The 16,083-nt window shown below is 37.8% G+C and overlaps 1 protein-coding gene and 1 pseudogene across 6 annotated transcripts; one reads left to right on the top strand and one right to left on the bottom strand.

Moving 5' to 3' along the window:
• Nucleotides 1-696: 696 nt before the first annotated feature.
• Nucleotides 697-11,327, bottom strand: LOC103467668 (calcium-independent phospholipase A2-gamma-like). Of its 6 annotated transcripts, XM_008414261.3 has the most exons (12): nucleotides 10,988-11,326; nucleotides 9,980-10,168; nucleotides 9,273-9,894; nucleotides 7,400-7,551; nucleotides 5,556-6,787; nucleotides 4,549-4,701; nucleotides 4,300-4,457; nucleotides 2,924-3,018; nucleotides 2,638-2,809; nucleotides 2,469-2,526; nucleotides 2,173-2,367; nucleotides 697-1,268 (listed from the first exon to the last, which is right to left on the bottom strand). In XM_008414261.3, the coding sequence occupies exons 5-12, from the start codon at nucleotides 6,708-6,710 to the stop codon at nucleotides 810-812; spliced, it is 2,445 nt and encodes an 814-aa protein (XP_008412483.2). In that variant the 5' UTR covers nucleotides 6,711-6,787; nucleotides 7,400-7,551; nucleotides 9,273-9,894; nucleotides 9,980-10,168; nucleotides 10,988-11,326; the 3' UTR covers nucleotides 697-809. The 6 variants fall into 6 exon arrangements, with proteins under 6 accessions (XP_008412483.2, XP_081465279.1, XP_008412485.1 ...); XM_081609153.1 differs by lacking the exons at nucleotides 4,549-4,701; nucleotides 5,556-6,787 and having other exon boundaries at nucleotides 10,988-11,325; XM_081609151.1 differs by lacking the exons at nucleotides 2,173-2,367; nucleotides 2,469-2,526 and having other exon boundaries at nucleotides 1,177-1,268.
• A 1,330-nt stretch (nucleotides 11,328-12,657) lies between these two features.
• LOC103467947 (monocarboxylate transporter 2-like) lies at nucleotides 12,658-15,290 on the top strand (annotated as a pseudogene).
• Nucleotides 15,291-16,083: the final 793 nt, after the last annotated feature.

The following is a 16,083-nucleotide window of genomic DNA, read 5'->3' as shown; positions in this document are numbered from 1 at the left end:
GGCAGTAAAACCCCTGCAGTTTTGGACACGTACAGTATGCAGAAGCTAATGAGGAATTGCAAGTTATCCATTGTTATTCATTATCTAATAAAATAATTCTAACGTGAATTTGTCACATAAATTATTGTACAGATAAACACGACATAAGAAAGGTACAAGAACCAGATTATGAAGCCGGATATCGGCTGGCCCCGTCCCTGCCTTCACCTCCGAGTCCCTTCTTGAAGATGGGGAGGCCACAGGCAGGAGGATTCTGGGTACTTTTTTGAGCCGTGTCATCTGGAAAGAAAGCATAAACTGCTACAGACTGAGGGTCACGGTTCCCTCAAGCTGAATGACAATGATTATACGAAAAAATATCTAATAACATATATAATGTTAACTAAGACAGCTCCAAAATAATTCTGAACATATTACAGTCTAAACTGGCATAAATGTTGTTTGCATTACATAAAATGAATTGTTAAAAGAAATCCTTTCTGCTGAGAGTTGCTTATCTTATATCATATTATTGTAACATTGTTTAGCGCACTTAGTTGAATCTAATAAAGAAAACACATAAAGAGAGCAAACAAATGCAATAACATAAGAGAAGGTGTTACCTTACCTGCTTCTTCATCTAAACCGAGCATAACTCAAGACGTTCTGTGAAATAAATGTCTTGACATTGTACAAACAAGTGTCAAAAGCATAAAATCTGTTGTATTTATTCTTTTTATTTATTCCATACATTCTTTTGCTATTTTTCTGTAGCATTTGTAAATGTGCTTCACAGCAGTGCACGTGTAGAAAAGCTGCATCTCACCAAATCATATCAGCATCTTCTTCATTTCCCAAGTCCTCTGACTAATCCAGTCCTTGGCTCGGTCGACAGGTGAGCGCTGTGAATTTAGAACTAAACACAGCTTGGCCACTTTAGACCGATTTGTCTCCAGGTAGTCCTGGGTTTCCATCACAAGCTTATCCAGTGTCTCGGGTTGATTCTCGTCCAAGGACACCTCATCATTCATCATGGGGTTGAAGCGGAAGTAGACATCTGGGGGCAGCAAATCGCCCAAGAGGGTGTGGACCCCTTCAGTGTCAGTGGCGCTGAAGATCAGGTTAGTGATATTTTCTCGAAGGCTCGTGGAGGTACTAGGGCTCCTCTTGACATTGTCATAGCGTCCGGTGCCAAGGGACAGCACGCACTGAAAGGGTGTGTTGGGCCACATCAACCGGCTCTCGTGGACCGCCAAGTTGCAGGGATTGTTCATGATGATTCCTCCGTCCTGCAGTGACAGAGAAGATTCACATTTAATTCCACACACCTGCTGTATAGTTTACAAGAGCCAAAGGAAGTCAATCCAACATTCTAGCTCAGATTCACTGTTGCATAGATATTAAATGTCAATATGTTCATCACAATGAAAAACTACAGAAAAAAAGAAACTGCTCAGCAATTCCTGACTACATTTTATATGGCGTAAAATCCACTAAACCTCTGACTTCAGAGTTTGTGTTGCAGCAAATCCTGCTCTTAGAGCAGTGCTAACAGTAGCAGTCCCGCCGACTGTTTTCTGGGAAGATTTAGCAATGCATGTGGATCAAAACTGTGACATTTCTGTGGTCTTTTGTGACTCTTGGCAGGAGTTTTCTCATACTCTGTGTGGCTCTCAATAGTCTTAACTCTTGTATTGCCAAACGTTATTGCACAGACTACATGTAGAACCAAACAGGTTGGCAACAGAAGTGAAGACGGACATCGAAAAGCCAACTGATGATAAAGTTGCACTTAACCATAATAGATGCAACTAAACTAGTTAGCTAGTATATCTAACTAGTATATCAGCAGCTAGTTATCAGTGGCCTCAATTGCAGAGAGTCACAGAATGCAATGAAGATGTCTGCATGTGTCTCAAACGTTTTCCTGACATAAAGCTCCAGGAGAAAAAAAACAAAAACCCACAGAGAGAGAATAGTTTTACTCTTGGTCTATTTACAAGAATAAATAAACAAAATTTGATACATGTGATTGACATATAAAATATCAAATTATTATTATTATTTATTTATTTTTTTTATTTAATTTGGATGCATGAATTTAAGATGATTTTAAGGATGCATGGTTGTGAGACATGTTTGTGGCTAATGAATATTTTACATTGATAATTTTATTGCAGACAACTATACAACCTGGTGGATGTCATTCTGCAAAAGAAACTCCTGGAAGTATCCAGGTGCGGCTGATGATGCACGCACTGCCTCCCACATCTTGTAGTCGGACCCCCCTGAAAAGCGGCTAGGGCAGCCTGGTTTGTGGCTGTAGTTGCGAAACACAAAGGCCTTAGGGCCTGTGCCCCAGTTCACAACTGCACTGACAGCTGAAACCTGAAAAAGAGGAACAAATCCTTGGTTGCAAAGCTGAACGTGTACCAGCTTTGACCTAAATATCACACCTCATCAATTTTGAAAGAAGATATTGTCTTTACCTTTGGAGTGCCCTTGTTTCTGGATGTTTTAATTAGCAGATCAGAACCCATCGTCTCCCTTGTTCAAGTAAAATAGGTAACATGTGGGGAGTATAACTTATATCTCATTGTCAATGCTCATTAAGTTTCATTCTAATGCATATAAACAGATTTTTTTCAGAGTACGTACTGTAGTATTCTCTCCCAGGTTGCGGTATCATAGTAGGAGTGACTCCATCCCATGTTCACAGTGCCAACCAGCGGGTTTTGCTTGAAAACCTCGGTTCCAATTTGGCGGTACATTTCAGTACACTCCTCCAGAGAAACACGGCCCAGTCCCAACATGAAAGCTAAGATGGCTCCTTTTAGCATAAAGAAGCAATGACTTTAAAGTGACACATAGATACAGATTAAAACAGAAATATCTTAACATGTCAGACTTAGCTTGCTTTCTTTCTTGTTTTTTTAGTTTTTACCTGTGCTCACTCCACAGATGTAGTCAAACAGCTGGTGAATCTTTCTGCCGGTCTCATCTTCTAGTATCTTTAGTAACTGCAGAGGTACAACACCTCTGGGAAATGGAAGAACAGAAATATTTACAGTTTTCCAATTTTTACTCGCAAAAACCCCTAAAAAAAAAAAAAAAAAAAAAAAAAAACTGAAAACCATGTATCCTTCTCCTTCAACTTTCTGTCATGTTTTGGACTGTTACATAAACCCCCCAAAACATTGAAGTTGGTTTTTGTAAAGTGTAGAAATACTTCTAAAAGCAATGTAGTCATACAAAAAAAAGTCATGTGTCATGGTTCGAAAGTCATTTTATAATAGAAAAAAAAAGAAGACTGGAATTATTGTTACACAAAGTTTGAATTTTGTAAATGTATCTATAATTGGGATTGTTGTAGTCAACAATGCGCTCACACTGCAGCCTGAAGTGACCCAATTCCGATTTTTTGGCAATTCCGATTTTTTTGCCGGGGCCGTTCACACTGCCAGTAAATGCGACCTGTATGCGTTCTGCAGTGTGAACGGGCAAACGACCTGAAAGTGTCCCGCATGCGCAACAGAGGGCGCAATAGTGTCAGCGTTCTGCCAACTGCCATAAAAAGAAGAAGTGCTCAGTGTTTGTGGAAGTAAACATGGAGGCTAACGGTGGAGCTTAGCTTACATATTTAAAGTTGTTGTCCGACCGGAGCAGCATATTAACAACTTAATCCTCATATAGTCCGTCATGGTTGTTGTTTTTCTTCTCACTTGCGTGTATCAGTACGCAGAATAGTGAGTAAGCTTAAAATCATTTGACTGGCTCCCTTAAAAGGTCATATTTTCTAGCAATTAGCATTTAATACCTACTGAGTTTGACTATAATGCATTAAAGTCTTAATTTAACTATATGACTAGATCTTAATAGAATAGATTGGATCAATTTGTATGGCATTTTGATTGACTTGGACTCTACATAAATAGATATTAATTAGATGTGATTGTGTTGTAAAGTTCATTTAAATTAAAGCAAATGTGAGCTGATACTAAACAAGAAGAACTTAATCAGATTGAAATATATACTTAGAAGATGCTGGTTCACTGATTGATGTTCACTGATTCCTATTTTTTTCCTCAGTATTCATTTAATACTGACATTTAAAATTGAATTTTTCTGCTACTACATGTCTGTCTTGGATAATATGACACATTTTATTTCAATTTACTCCAAGATTAAGTGAATACAGCTGATCTATAATATTTTACCAGTATCACTATATTGCAGAATTTAGTTAAAGAAAGCAACTACTACTTCATTTACTTTGCACATTATAACTTATTAACAGTAAAGTTTCCAATATTTACTAACCTTGTACCTCCACCATCAATGGAGAGAACTCTGATGCCATGACCTTTGACTGGATCCACAAAACCAATCAGAGCTAAGGCTTCTCTTATAGAGGCCTGCAGTCCTCGATGGTGTTTGTAAGTTCGCCGCAGTCTCAACAGGTTGACTATACATCTCCCCTGGGGAACAAAAAGCATCTTGGATTTTTACATATTTTTTAAGCTTTTTAAACATTTGTAACCCTTACTTTGACACAAATGTTCACAAGACCTGCCAGATAAAAGACTTGCATGCTGGGAAGCGGATAAGGTGTTCATTGAGTACTTCTATGCAGGCAGTCATAATGTCTGGAGCTGAGGCTTGTTCTAGTCTCAGTATTAACCTAAGTGTGGTCTCCTCTGCTTGTCTGCGGGTCAAGACACACTGAAAATACACAACGTTTGCAGAGCTTTAACAGTGTACGAAACTCATATGAGGCAAAAGACCATATAAGATCTTTATACCTCTTGAAAGTTTTAAAACATTAGCATGCAAAATACACAAACTTCCAAGTGTGCTAAAGGGGATTAATGTGATGCGGCAACGCAGGAGATGATGGTGAAGCTATACAAAAATATGTGATTTTTATAACTGATTGTATTTTACTAATTGAAAATCTGAAAATAATAGTGTGCAAAACCACATATTGTTGCTACTTAGGCTAGAAGTGAGTGTTGTTGTTTTCTTTTTTTAACCAGTCTTAAACATCAAGAGACTGATTTTCTTTTGCCCATTCTGTAATGTGAAAGTAAACTGCTGGTCCCATCTAACCACAGGATGTTCTTTTACAATCTGGAAATCTGATGCTGTCCTTCCCTGGTCAGTTGTTACACAAACTCCTGGATGATAGATTGAGAATTATATATATTCAAAGCTTGCAGTATTGTTTTATAACCTAATCCTGCTTTAGATTTCCCCACAAATTTATCTCCAGCCATTGTTTGTCTTTATGATGCTGTTTGTTCTCTAATATTCTTCACAAACCTCTGAGGCATTCACAGTACAGATAAAAATAAAATATAATTATATTAATTAGTGAGATGTCTTCTGAGGTATATAATTGCCCTGAATTTCTTTTAGGGCATCAGATTAAAACTATCCCTATCCTTCTTCAAAATAACGAACTACTTGGGAGTTGGTCTATTAAACAAAACTCCATCTACTTTTTAAGGGCTACTGGTTGTAATGTGACAAAATGTGAACAAGTTCAAGCTATTAAACATGTCAGATCAACTCACCCTATTATTTATTAGGATCTCTGGTAAAGGCAATTCAGTTATGACTTCAGTCTCCTCAAACATCGAATTCAGAAAATCTGAAATAGCAGTAGTGGGACGGCGAAAGATGTCCATCAGAGATGTCTTCCTAAAGGATGCCAGGTCTATCTTTGTTTTGACAGTTGGACCAAGGTCCTTCTGTTCACTTTTTGATCTAAAATACTGATTGATATAAGATGATGTCTGAGAATAGCTGTCTTTCGAGCTGTCTTTTGAGCTAGCAGCTTTTGAGGTAGGTTTTGTTGAGACAGGACGTTCTTTGTCACTGTCAACTTCACCTACATCATCGCTGGCGCCAAAGTATCTATTGATGTGTTCCGCAATGTGGATGAATGAGTCCTCAGCGGTGTCGGCGACGTTTTGGTGTTGCGCTGTTGTCTGTTCTATATGTTGTTTAACTTCAGGCTTTTCACCAGAGTCTGGGATTTTTTTCTTCTTCACCTTCCGGGTCTTTTCTCTAGTAGCAGATAGATCCTGCTTTTGACCTGTGTCATCCACAGAGAACACTGAGCCAATACGTTTGGCAACGTAACTGAAGGTCTCGCCAAATACTGCAGTCAAAGGGCTGATGTCCAGTCCAGACTTGTCATCGCTGGAGGCAACAGTCTCTGGTTTTTCCTGTTTCTCTTTGGATTTTGAAGACTGTGCTTGGCTGCTGCCTCCCGGTTGTTTTTGATTTGCAGCTGACCACTGACTAAACCTGCGCTTTTGTGACTGGCACTGATATTCAGGAACTGTTACGATAAAACTGCCATTTTCAGCAAACCCAACGGCATGCCTTCTCTTAAAGCAAATGTTAAAGTGTCTGGACAGTGGGTGACTTTTCAGCACGCATGAATTAAAAATCCCAACTGGAGTTTTGGTTTTAAATGCCTCCTTATTAGTAAATGAATAAAAACACAAACAACGGAGATGTCTTACTTCCCTGGCAATTTCTTTAAAGAAGACTGAGGTGTAACTTGTAAAGGGCTTTGCACTGCTAGTACATGCATAAAGCCTGGATGAGTTCGGACAAAGTGCCAGTCTTTGGTCTCTTTTGAGACAGATCATTGTGTACATATTCCTGCATGATATTAAAGTCCTCTTAGTGAAACCTGAGCAAAATGGGTAACCCATTCTTGACTCAGTGTGGTATGAAGCTCCCAGACTTGTTGTGGACACCTCTTCTCTGTTGCAACATAATCAACTGCAACCTAAAAATAATCCATAACACAATCTTAATGAATCCAACTGATCAATCATTGGTCAATGAAGACCTACATAATGCACAGTGGCAAATATATAATTATATAAAATATCTATAAGATCATTAACAAATGTTTTATTTACACACAGTGTCTTGCAAAAAATGCACTCTACTGAGAAAGCAAAGTGAAGTGAAGGTAAAAATTTAGTCAGTTGACTTTTCCCCCAAAATTTGAAAAGGGTAGCCTTTATTTGGCATTATGCTCGGCTCTAGCTTGTTTCCTAGAACTGCTTAATGGGAATGTTATCCCAAGCTTTATTGTCCAGGTAAAAAATAATATACAACCTCGACCTTGCATACTTTGATTATTTCATACATTGAAATAGTCAAAGAATGCAATTTGACTACTTTGGCGAGTTACCTAATCCGATTATTTTTACTGTTACAGGGCAAAGTTGTGATCTAAACGATCATACCTTAACCTTCACAGCAGATTTGATAAACAGATTTAGCTGAAAAATAAATCCTTGTTTTGTCTTAAGTCCTACTCCAGTAAACTTCTGGGGACAACCAGTTCAGGTAAACAAAACCTCACCAAAAAGCAACTTCAAATTTTTACCTGTGGGAATTGCATGAAAAAATTCTGTCGTATTGTGTTGATCCAGACTTTGGGAGCGGTTCTGTTTGTGGACTGCTGGAGTTTTGGACCAGTTCAGTCAATCGTCATAGACGAAGATACATCATGAAGTCATGTCATCATTCCTGGAAAATCTAGAATTAGCAAGAGAGAGCATGTCTCTGAGCTGTTAGTCGGTACGTCACATCTCATCACACACAGAGTCAAACACACACAACATATATCTTATCTGATGTTTCAATGTATCAAGATTTAAAATGTTCAATAACTCATTTGAATGTCATCTTGAAATATTGACATGTTTTCCTCTTAAAAAAGTATTTACACGCACAGGTTCAAACTAAACAGATAGTCTCATCATGTTTCTTTTTGAGTAAAAAAAATATGATCAAAAGCATGAAAGCTGAAATGCATCTGTTTTTCTTTCCACAAGAGAAACATTTTGTGCAAACTACAGCCACAACTAACTTGTGTAACCTTTCGAATGATGAACATGCAACGCAGTGGAGATATTCATCTAACTTTACACTGAGTAATGTTTGTGTGCTTGTATCTGCTTGAACATAATATTAAAGGATTACTTACAAACAAAATGAAGTGTTAGGGGTTTGACATATCACAGCAACAATTTATCTCCTTTAAGTCTGCTCATAATAATGCAGACTTACAGTGGCATCTAGTGGCAGCTTTCTCACAGTCTTCTTATTTATTTGCTTTTGAAAAAAAAAATTTCAATCTGATTTTCTGGTATGACAGGAAATTGACTGCATTTTGCTTCAGTGACTTTCAGTCTTATCTCTGCACAATACATTTAACAAAATAGAACAGTTGCTAAAGCAGAACTCGTTTTCTGTCTGTCTTTCAAATTGCTTTATTGTCTGATCAGGCATCTTTTGCTGCTTAAAGGTCTTTTGTTGTTGATGTTGCTGAGTGTTTGTCATATACCAGCCTGTTCGCTAGAGGACACGTCTTTCAGAGTTGATGATGAGAATACAAGACTGAACTGCTGATCAGAAAATAGTGCTGTCACTCAAAATGAGCTCCATAAAACAGATTAAAACTTTACTCCAATTATGCTGTTCTTAACACATAACTAAGGCTGCACAGTGGAGCAGTTGGTAGAGCAGTTGGTAGAGCTGTTGCCTTGCAGCAAGAAGGTTATGGGTTCGATTCCCGGCCCGGGTCTTTCTGCATAGAGTTTGCATGTTCTCCCTGTGCATGCGTGGGTTTTCTCCGGGTACTCCGGTTTCCTCCCACAGTCCAAAAACATGACTGTCAGGTTAATTGGCCACTGTTCCTAGGTGTTGTGAGTGAGTGAGTGTGCGTGTGCGCGCGCATGGTTGTGTGTCTCTGTGTTGCCCTGCGACAGACCGGCGACCTGTCCAGGGTGACCCCGCCTCTCACCCGGAACGTTAGCTGGAGATAGGCACCAGCAACCCTCCCGACCCCACTAAGGGACAAGGGTGTCAAGACAATGGATGGATGGATTAACACATAACTATGTGCAGCTACAGCCAGCGAATAAATAATAGAACGCAAGCTTGCTTTTCTTAACTGAAGATATTTTATAACTATTTTGTGAATACAACAAAAGGCAAAAACACATCAATAGCTAATATCCTCATAATGTCACTCAAAACGTTTTTGAAACTGAAATATAACAGTAATGAAAAAAAAACATTACTAGCCACTACGCTCATCTTAATACTACACTCAAAACGTTTTTATAACTGAAATACAACAGAAAGACAAATATACTTCTACACGATAACGGTACACTCAAAAAATAATGTTCACTGCTCTGTGTTTTATCAACAACAACGCTTAAGTGTCTTCTAAGTTCATAAATACTTACAAAGATAAACGTTTCCCAAGGCACATAGCGTATAAAGCACATTCAGATATTCATAAGTTGCTTACTTTCTCCTAAATGCTTAAATTCTTGTTGACATGGTTACCGGAAGAATATACGTCAAAGACAGTTTGCTGCTAAGAGCGCTCACTCGGTCATGTTTCTTCAAATGCAATATAACTAAAATAGTTTTGATAGACAAAGATAGTTTGTAAAACAAATGTCACACTATTATGCAATTCCAAACCCTTTTCTTTTTTACTATTGTTAGCATGCATTTACAAATTGCGAACTATGTATAAAAAAAAGCATAAAGTCTTTACCACACCTATATTCCAGCATTTTAATTAGATTTTCCTGCAGCACAATATGCAACACATTCATATCAATAAATATACAGTAGCTAATTTTAATAATGAAGTCAGGAAGAGTCAACAGATTTCTTTTCACAGCGTCCTGTGGTGCAATCCTCTGCCCGTCCAGTCCACTTAAGTCGATTCCTTGCAAAGATGGCGTATGATTTATCCATAAACGGCCTCACTGTTGACCACATCATAAAGCGGCCCAACCAGCCGAGCCCAACGGCGCCATACATCACTGCAAATGCTGGAACCCCGCGATGCACCTGGCAATGCCAAAAGTAAAGATGTAAGTGCATTTTTCAGATTATTCAGATTATTTAAATCTCAGTTAGGTTGTTCAGAGTTAACCTTGTCTTTCTCATCGATTACAGTCATCTCCTCCATGGCCATCTCATAGGTGACATCATTGTATTTTGCCCCATCGTAGCCTGGCTTAGAGATGTCAATAAAATGAACTTTCCCCGGTTGGTTTCTTTGCAGGAACTGGAGGAAGCGGATCTCTGTCATGCAGATGGGACACAACCCATCATACAACACCTGGAGAAGAATAGAGATTATGATACTTTAATCTGTTGGATTTTACTCATTCACAAAAAAATAAAAATAAAAACAAATACAAGCACGAAAATTGCTTATGGAAGGAAAAGTGTGAGCTGATGACAGTGTTATTGGTTCTGATGAAAAGTTGTCAGAATTAAGAAAGATGATTCTTGTTTATGAATGGGATATTTATTTTCTAATGTCGATAATGCTGCGTATTATGTACAAATTAACCATATTGATCAGAGGAGCAATGATGGCCTTTTTCTGGATATATAAGAGAAAAAAGTGGAATTTTTGGGGGGCGGGGGAACAGAAAGTTATCAAATTACTCAGTGCATCACAGTGTTTTACATGTTGGACTGCAAAAATCATTAATTTCATCATTATGCCTAAGCATATTTTTCATGAGTGATCATTTTCTTTATAACATAATGATAATCATGAGCTTTTATTTATTACATGAATAGATGCATCTGATAACATTTTTCGAAACATAATTATGGAGCAAACTGGCAAAAAAAAGCATCACTATGGAGTCGTGTTCAGCAACAGTGTGGAGTGTAATTTCTCAAAGTAAGCATATGTTTCATCACTAAAAAATTTTTTTGAGAGCAGCCTGATTGATTTTAAAATAATCCTTTGGCATAGGCTTCATATTAAGTGATTACACTTAGAAACAATTTTATTAGAATGAAAAGTTTTTATTACAACTTGTATTTTTTAGGTGAAATCAAGAACTGAGCTTCACCATTTACGTTTCCCAGAGATGTCAAGGCTCGCTGTTAGATTAATGAAAGAACAGGCATGTCTCACCTTGACACCTGCAGATTCGGAGTTGAGGTTCCTCCGCTGGTGTCTACAGAACCCAGGCGACACCAGCTTCACTGTCGGATTCATACAACTGGGGAACCTGACTGGAGCCGCTGTGGACAAACCCACTCTAACTTTACAAAACATAACTAACAAAACCACTCGAATAAGACACTGTCGAAACGATCAATTTAAAAATGCAGCCGAATATGGCTGATGCTATTAGAAAGTTCCTTAACTTTGGCAAAGTTAACGTCTGCGAATGGAAGAAAAAAAAAAAAAGACCGTGTTTAAGTTTCAAAGATCAAGAACAAACACATAACAACGGAGCTCCTCTTCTTCTTGAGTTACGGTAGGTCAAACAACAGTGCCACCTTCTGGAGGGTCTTTGTATTGAATCTAATAAACTGAACCATCAGTAATGCGCTTTATTTGCAAATCGTTATATTTTTGTAAAACAAAACAAGGCAAAATAAATGTTATATTGAGTACAGTAATTTCGCGTACCCACACCTTTACTTATATATATATAGGTGTGGGTACGTGAAATTACTGTACTCAATATAACATTTATTTTGGCTTGGGAGCTTGAGGGTTCTGCGCAGTATCTTGGCTGGGCCTAGAACTGCGCATTTCTGGACTGAGATGTCTGATGTTGTATATATATATATATATATATATATATATATATATATATATATATATATATATATATATATATATATGTGTGTGTAATTTCCGTGAATTTAAGAAAGACATTTATTTTAGAAACAGAACCAAAGGTCAAGGCCAAATACGAAAGAAGTTTTAAAAATATCTGCAGCAAATTGGGAGCTCATCATGTCTCCACAGGAACGTTTTGGTGATAGCACGTTTAGGAGTTGTGCCAGAAAAACACATTTATGCCGGAAGACTTGTGCTTCTTTTTCTCTGTCAAAGGCCCTGATATCTTCAGAGACAGTTCTCTGGAAGATGGGGGGATAGTGCAAAGAGGAAAGATCAAAGTTCCCTCTCTGTGTGGACTAACCTTGTCATATAGGAAAAGACAAAGTGGTGCCCTTTATGCAAGAGGGAGTGTTCAAAGTTTTGGTACCTGGGTTAATAAAACGTTTGTCACATGTGGTTTTACTAAGATAGTTTCCCTGCTGAAAGAATGCCTTTTTCTAAAATGTTCAGCATAACTTTACACTCCTGCAAATAAATAAATAAAAATAAATAAAAGGCATGTTCTTAATTTGCATGGTTTCTAAAATCTTAAAACTCATAATTATTTTGTTTCTGTGCCGTGTTATACTTGGATGTCTAAATTAAATATCATTTCATTATTTTATGGCTTCTATGTGCTAATAAATTATGTGTTAAAACAGCAGTTTTAACACATAATCTGCAAAAAAACACCACAAAACTTACACAAATATATATCAGGCATAAAATGATGTGATAAAAAAACACATTCTGTAACTTTTAAAGGAAATGTTGCATTGCATGATGAAACTCTTATAACTCTCCACTTGATCTTTAGCTACCTGCTGAGGATTTATTTATTTTTTTTAGCTCCACGCCTCAGGAAGGGGCTACTCCTTTGCTTTTGTTGTGAACAGCCACTTGCATTTTTTGTGGAAGCACATGTGATGAGATCAAAGGACCTGCAGCAGGGTGCTGAGGGAGGAATCTATAGTTTCACAGGCTGCTCAGAATAGTTTTAAAGACCGCACAGAGGTGAGGAAAACAATCTGTTTATTAAGGAGTATAAAAACAGGGCCAGAATCTCTTTGGAAATTTGCACTTGCTTGTTCTCTGTGCACATCTTATTATCTGTTTCCACTTTCCAGTCTGAGGATTGAACATGCCACCTGCAGCAGCAACCAATCTAGGCTACACGCCACCAGATGGAGGCTGGGGATGGGCTGTCGCCTTTGCTGCTTTCATCTCCATAGGATTCTCTCATGCCTTTCCCAAGTCCCTCACCATCTATTTCAAGGAAATTCAGGAATATTTTTCAGTTTCCTACAGGGAGATTGCCTGGGTGTCCTCAGTCATGCTGCCATCTATGTATGCAGGCGGTCAAAGGCAGCCATAGGCTACTTTCACAAAAATTCAACAGTCACTTATAAAATTTGCTCTACTGGGACTAGTATGCTTGAACAGCTACATGCTAACAAAGCTTTTATTTATTTTTTTGTCGCTGATAGGATAACTGAATAAAGAGAAATGTTCTTCTCACATGCAGGCCCTGTCTGCAGTATGCTTGTAAACAGACATGGCAGCAGACCTGAGGTCATGGTCGGTGGGCTCATATTTTCTTGAGTAATATTTTTTGGGGCTTAATGTTTACTTATTTTGTTACTTTTGTTTAACAAACGTCATCTTTTTGTACGGTTAAGTTTTAGTATTGAAAGGTTGGTTAAGTTGTTCAGTTAGAACTGGCTTTGTTTCAGTTACTTGACCTTGTTTTCTTTCTCTGTGAGGTCACTGGCACTTGTTCAGTGGAATATATTAATGTTTGCCAAAATCGCTGCAAAATAAGACTGTCCTCAGAGTCTTTTATGTGACAGACAAAAACACAAAGTAGAACATATTCTTGAAATGGAAGAAAAAGGATGCATTGCTTTATAAATTCTTCACAGAAATATCTGAAAAATGTGTAATGCATGTATTCAGCTCCTTTGAGTCAATGCTTAAGTACCTGCAAGTGCAGCAATTACAGATCACATCTAGCGATAGCATCTTTTGTGTGTTTTTTCTTTACCTCAAGCTCAGTTAGATTGGATGAAGATCACTGGTACTCATCAATATTCATTTCTTGCCTCTGATTCTCACATCCTCACTATTTGGACTTTGACTGCTCCATTTTACTCTGTTGAAAACGTTTTGATATAAACCATGTTACTGTTTTATTTTGGGTTTATTTAGGGTTGTCCTGTCAAAAAATTAACTTACATCCCATTTTCAACTCTTTTTGCAATCCCTAGCAGGTTTTCAACCAGAATTGCCAAGATGCACCTACCTTTAAGACTTATCTCATTTATCTTATTCATAATACCTATGGGTGAAGGAGGTTCCTTCATGGGTTGCCAGCTTCCCACGGGTCACGTCAGTGTTTGGTGATGGCCAAATAAAAAATTTAAACGATTCTGTTGGAGTTTGGGCTGCTTATTTTTAATTGTTCTGCCAGAAAGGCAGCTTTGAATCTCTATCCAGCCATATCATCATCAAACATGGAGACTAACAGTTTAAAGACTCGTTAAGGGATTTGATCATAACAACAGCCAATTTCCAGCAACTAATCATAAATGTTGACCAAACAGAAGACATTTTTGGGGTGTTACTAGGAGTCAGTGGTTGTGATAAAGGATCCCACATATTGGCGTACATGGATGACAGTTTTCTGTCAACAGATTCTCCCACATGAGTTGTCGATCTCTCCTTCTCTACAGTTACCCCTTTCTGACCATTTCTCTGATTAAATCTCAATGTCTGACCTTTCACTTTAGACAAACCTCCATTTACATACATTTAGAAATGCTGGACGGCGCCCTGTAGGATGCTGCAACCTAAACATATTGTTTTAAATCATAATCTCTCTTTAAACCTCTCCACAACATTATCCCTGACCTGCCTGCTGCGTTCTTTTGTATTCATTTGCTAAACAACAATTTCATAGAACAGCTAGATTTGTACAGTGATTAAATTGAACACACAGAGTCTATTTCCTAAGTAACTTCTGAAATTAATTACTTGCACTAGATTTTATTTAGAGGTATTAAGTTAAAATGGACAAAATGCAATTGCTAAGAAATACTTAAAATCCTGTATCATTATTTTTCTGCTTCCCAATACGATGTGCTTTCTTTTCCTTTCAAAAGGTTTTGGTCTTGCCTTCAACCTGCAGTCAGCTCTGACAATCACTGGCACTTACTTTCAGGTCAAAAGGCCACTCGCAAATGGACTCGCTATGACTGGAAGTCCAGTTGTTCTTTCCACTCTGGCCCCTCTCAATCAGTTCCTTTTATATTCCTTTGGTGGGAGAGGGAGTTTCTCCGTCCTGTGGTCCATTGTTCTGAACCGCTGTGTGGCTGGTGCTTTGATGAGACCAGTTAATAAACAAGCCCGATCCCAGTCCAATAATGTCTCATCAGTGAGCAGGAGGAAAACCTCTGAAGAAGCTGCTGCTGTGGATATTAGCTCATTGTCTGCTAACCCTTCAGCTGAAGACAGCAAAAACAAGAGAAAAAGTCAGAGCTTTGTTTCCAGATATGTAGACATCAGGACCCCCGCATTTAATTTTTGTGAGCAATGTTCATGAAGTATAATTTTTGCAGAAACATAAGTTGACTTGTCGACTCTGCATTCTGTCTTTCAGGGGCCATGGTTAATGTTTTCGCGGACTATGTACTATGCATGTGGTGCGCTCATGCTGGTGCCCAGTGTCTTTCTCTTCATCATGCATTATTACAACTACAAGAAGCTAGATGAGGATTGCAGGCAGACTGTAAAAGTGGAAATAAGGACTTCTGAAGAGACAGTGAAACTTAAAATAAACCAGAATGAGAAAAACAAGCAATGAAACACAAGATTCAACTTTTTGATTCATAGTTTTAGATTAGAAACATTTGTCTGGAAATCTGAATTCTTGTAATTCTTTGAATGGCTAACTTTATATTTCCACATTTTGTCTTAAGTGTTTTTTATACAGTTACTTTCAAAAACATTCTTACACATGTGAAAAAGTTTAGTTATTTATTCTATAATTTTAGGTGACAGACCTACACAAAATAGAGCAAATATGCTTTCTTTTGAAAAGAAAATTATACACAATTTACATTTAGACTCATATGTTGGATGTCGCAGAGCATCATGTTTTAAGTATTCCCCAGACTGAAATGAGCTTGTTTGATTAAACCTGTTTCCCTTCCCGATAGTTTAGGTAAACACCTATATTTCTTTATTATATGTTGAAAGTTTGGGGTTATTTCAGCACAGAGCAGTTTATTGTTTATATCCTAATCTCCTAATCCTAATCTGTTTATTTATTGTTGTTATGTAAAATTGAGCTAATAACACATGCATGCAACAGTTTTCCTATATTTATTTCTCAA

This window comes from Poecilia reticulata, chromosome 7 (genome assembly GCF_904066995.2).
Source record: "Poecilia reticulata chromosome 7, P_reticulata-male-v2, whole genome shotgun sequence".
NCBI lineage: Eukaryota > Metazoa > Chordata > Actinopteri > Cyprinodontiformes > Poeciliidae > Poecilia > Poecilia reticulata.
The sequence above is the reverse complement of the archived record's forward strand: the minus strand, read 5'-3'. Positions and strand labels throughout refer to the sequence as shown.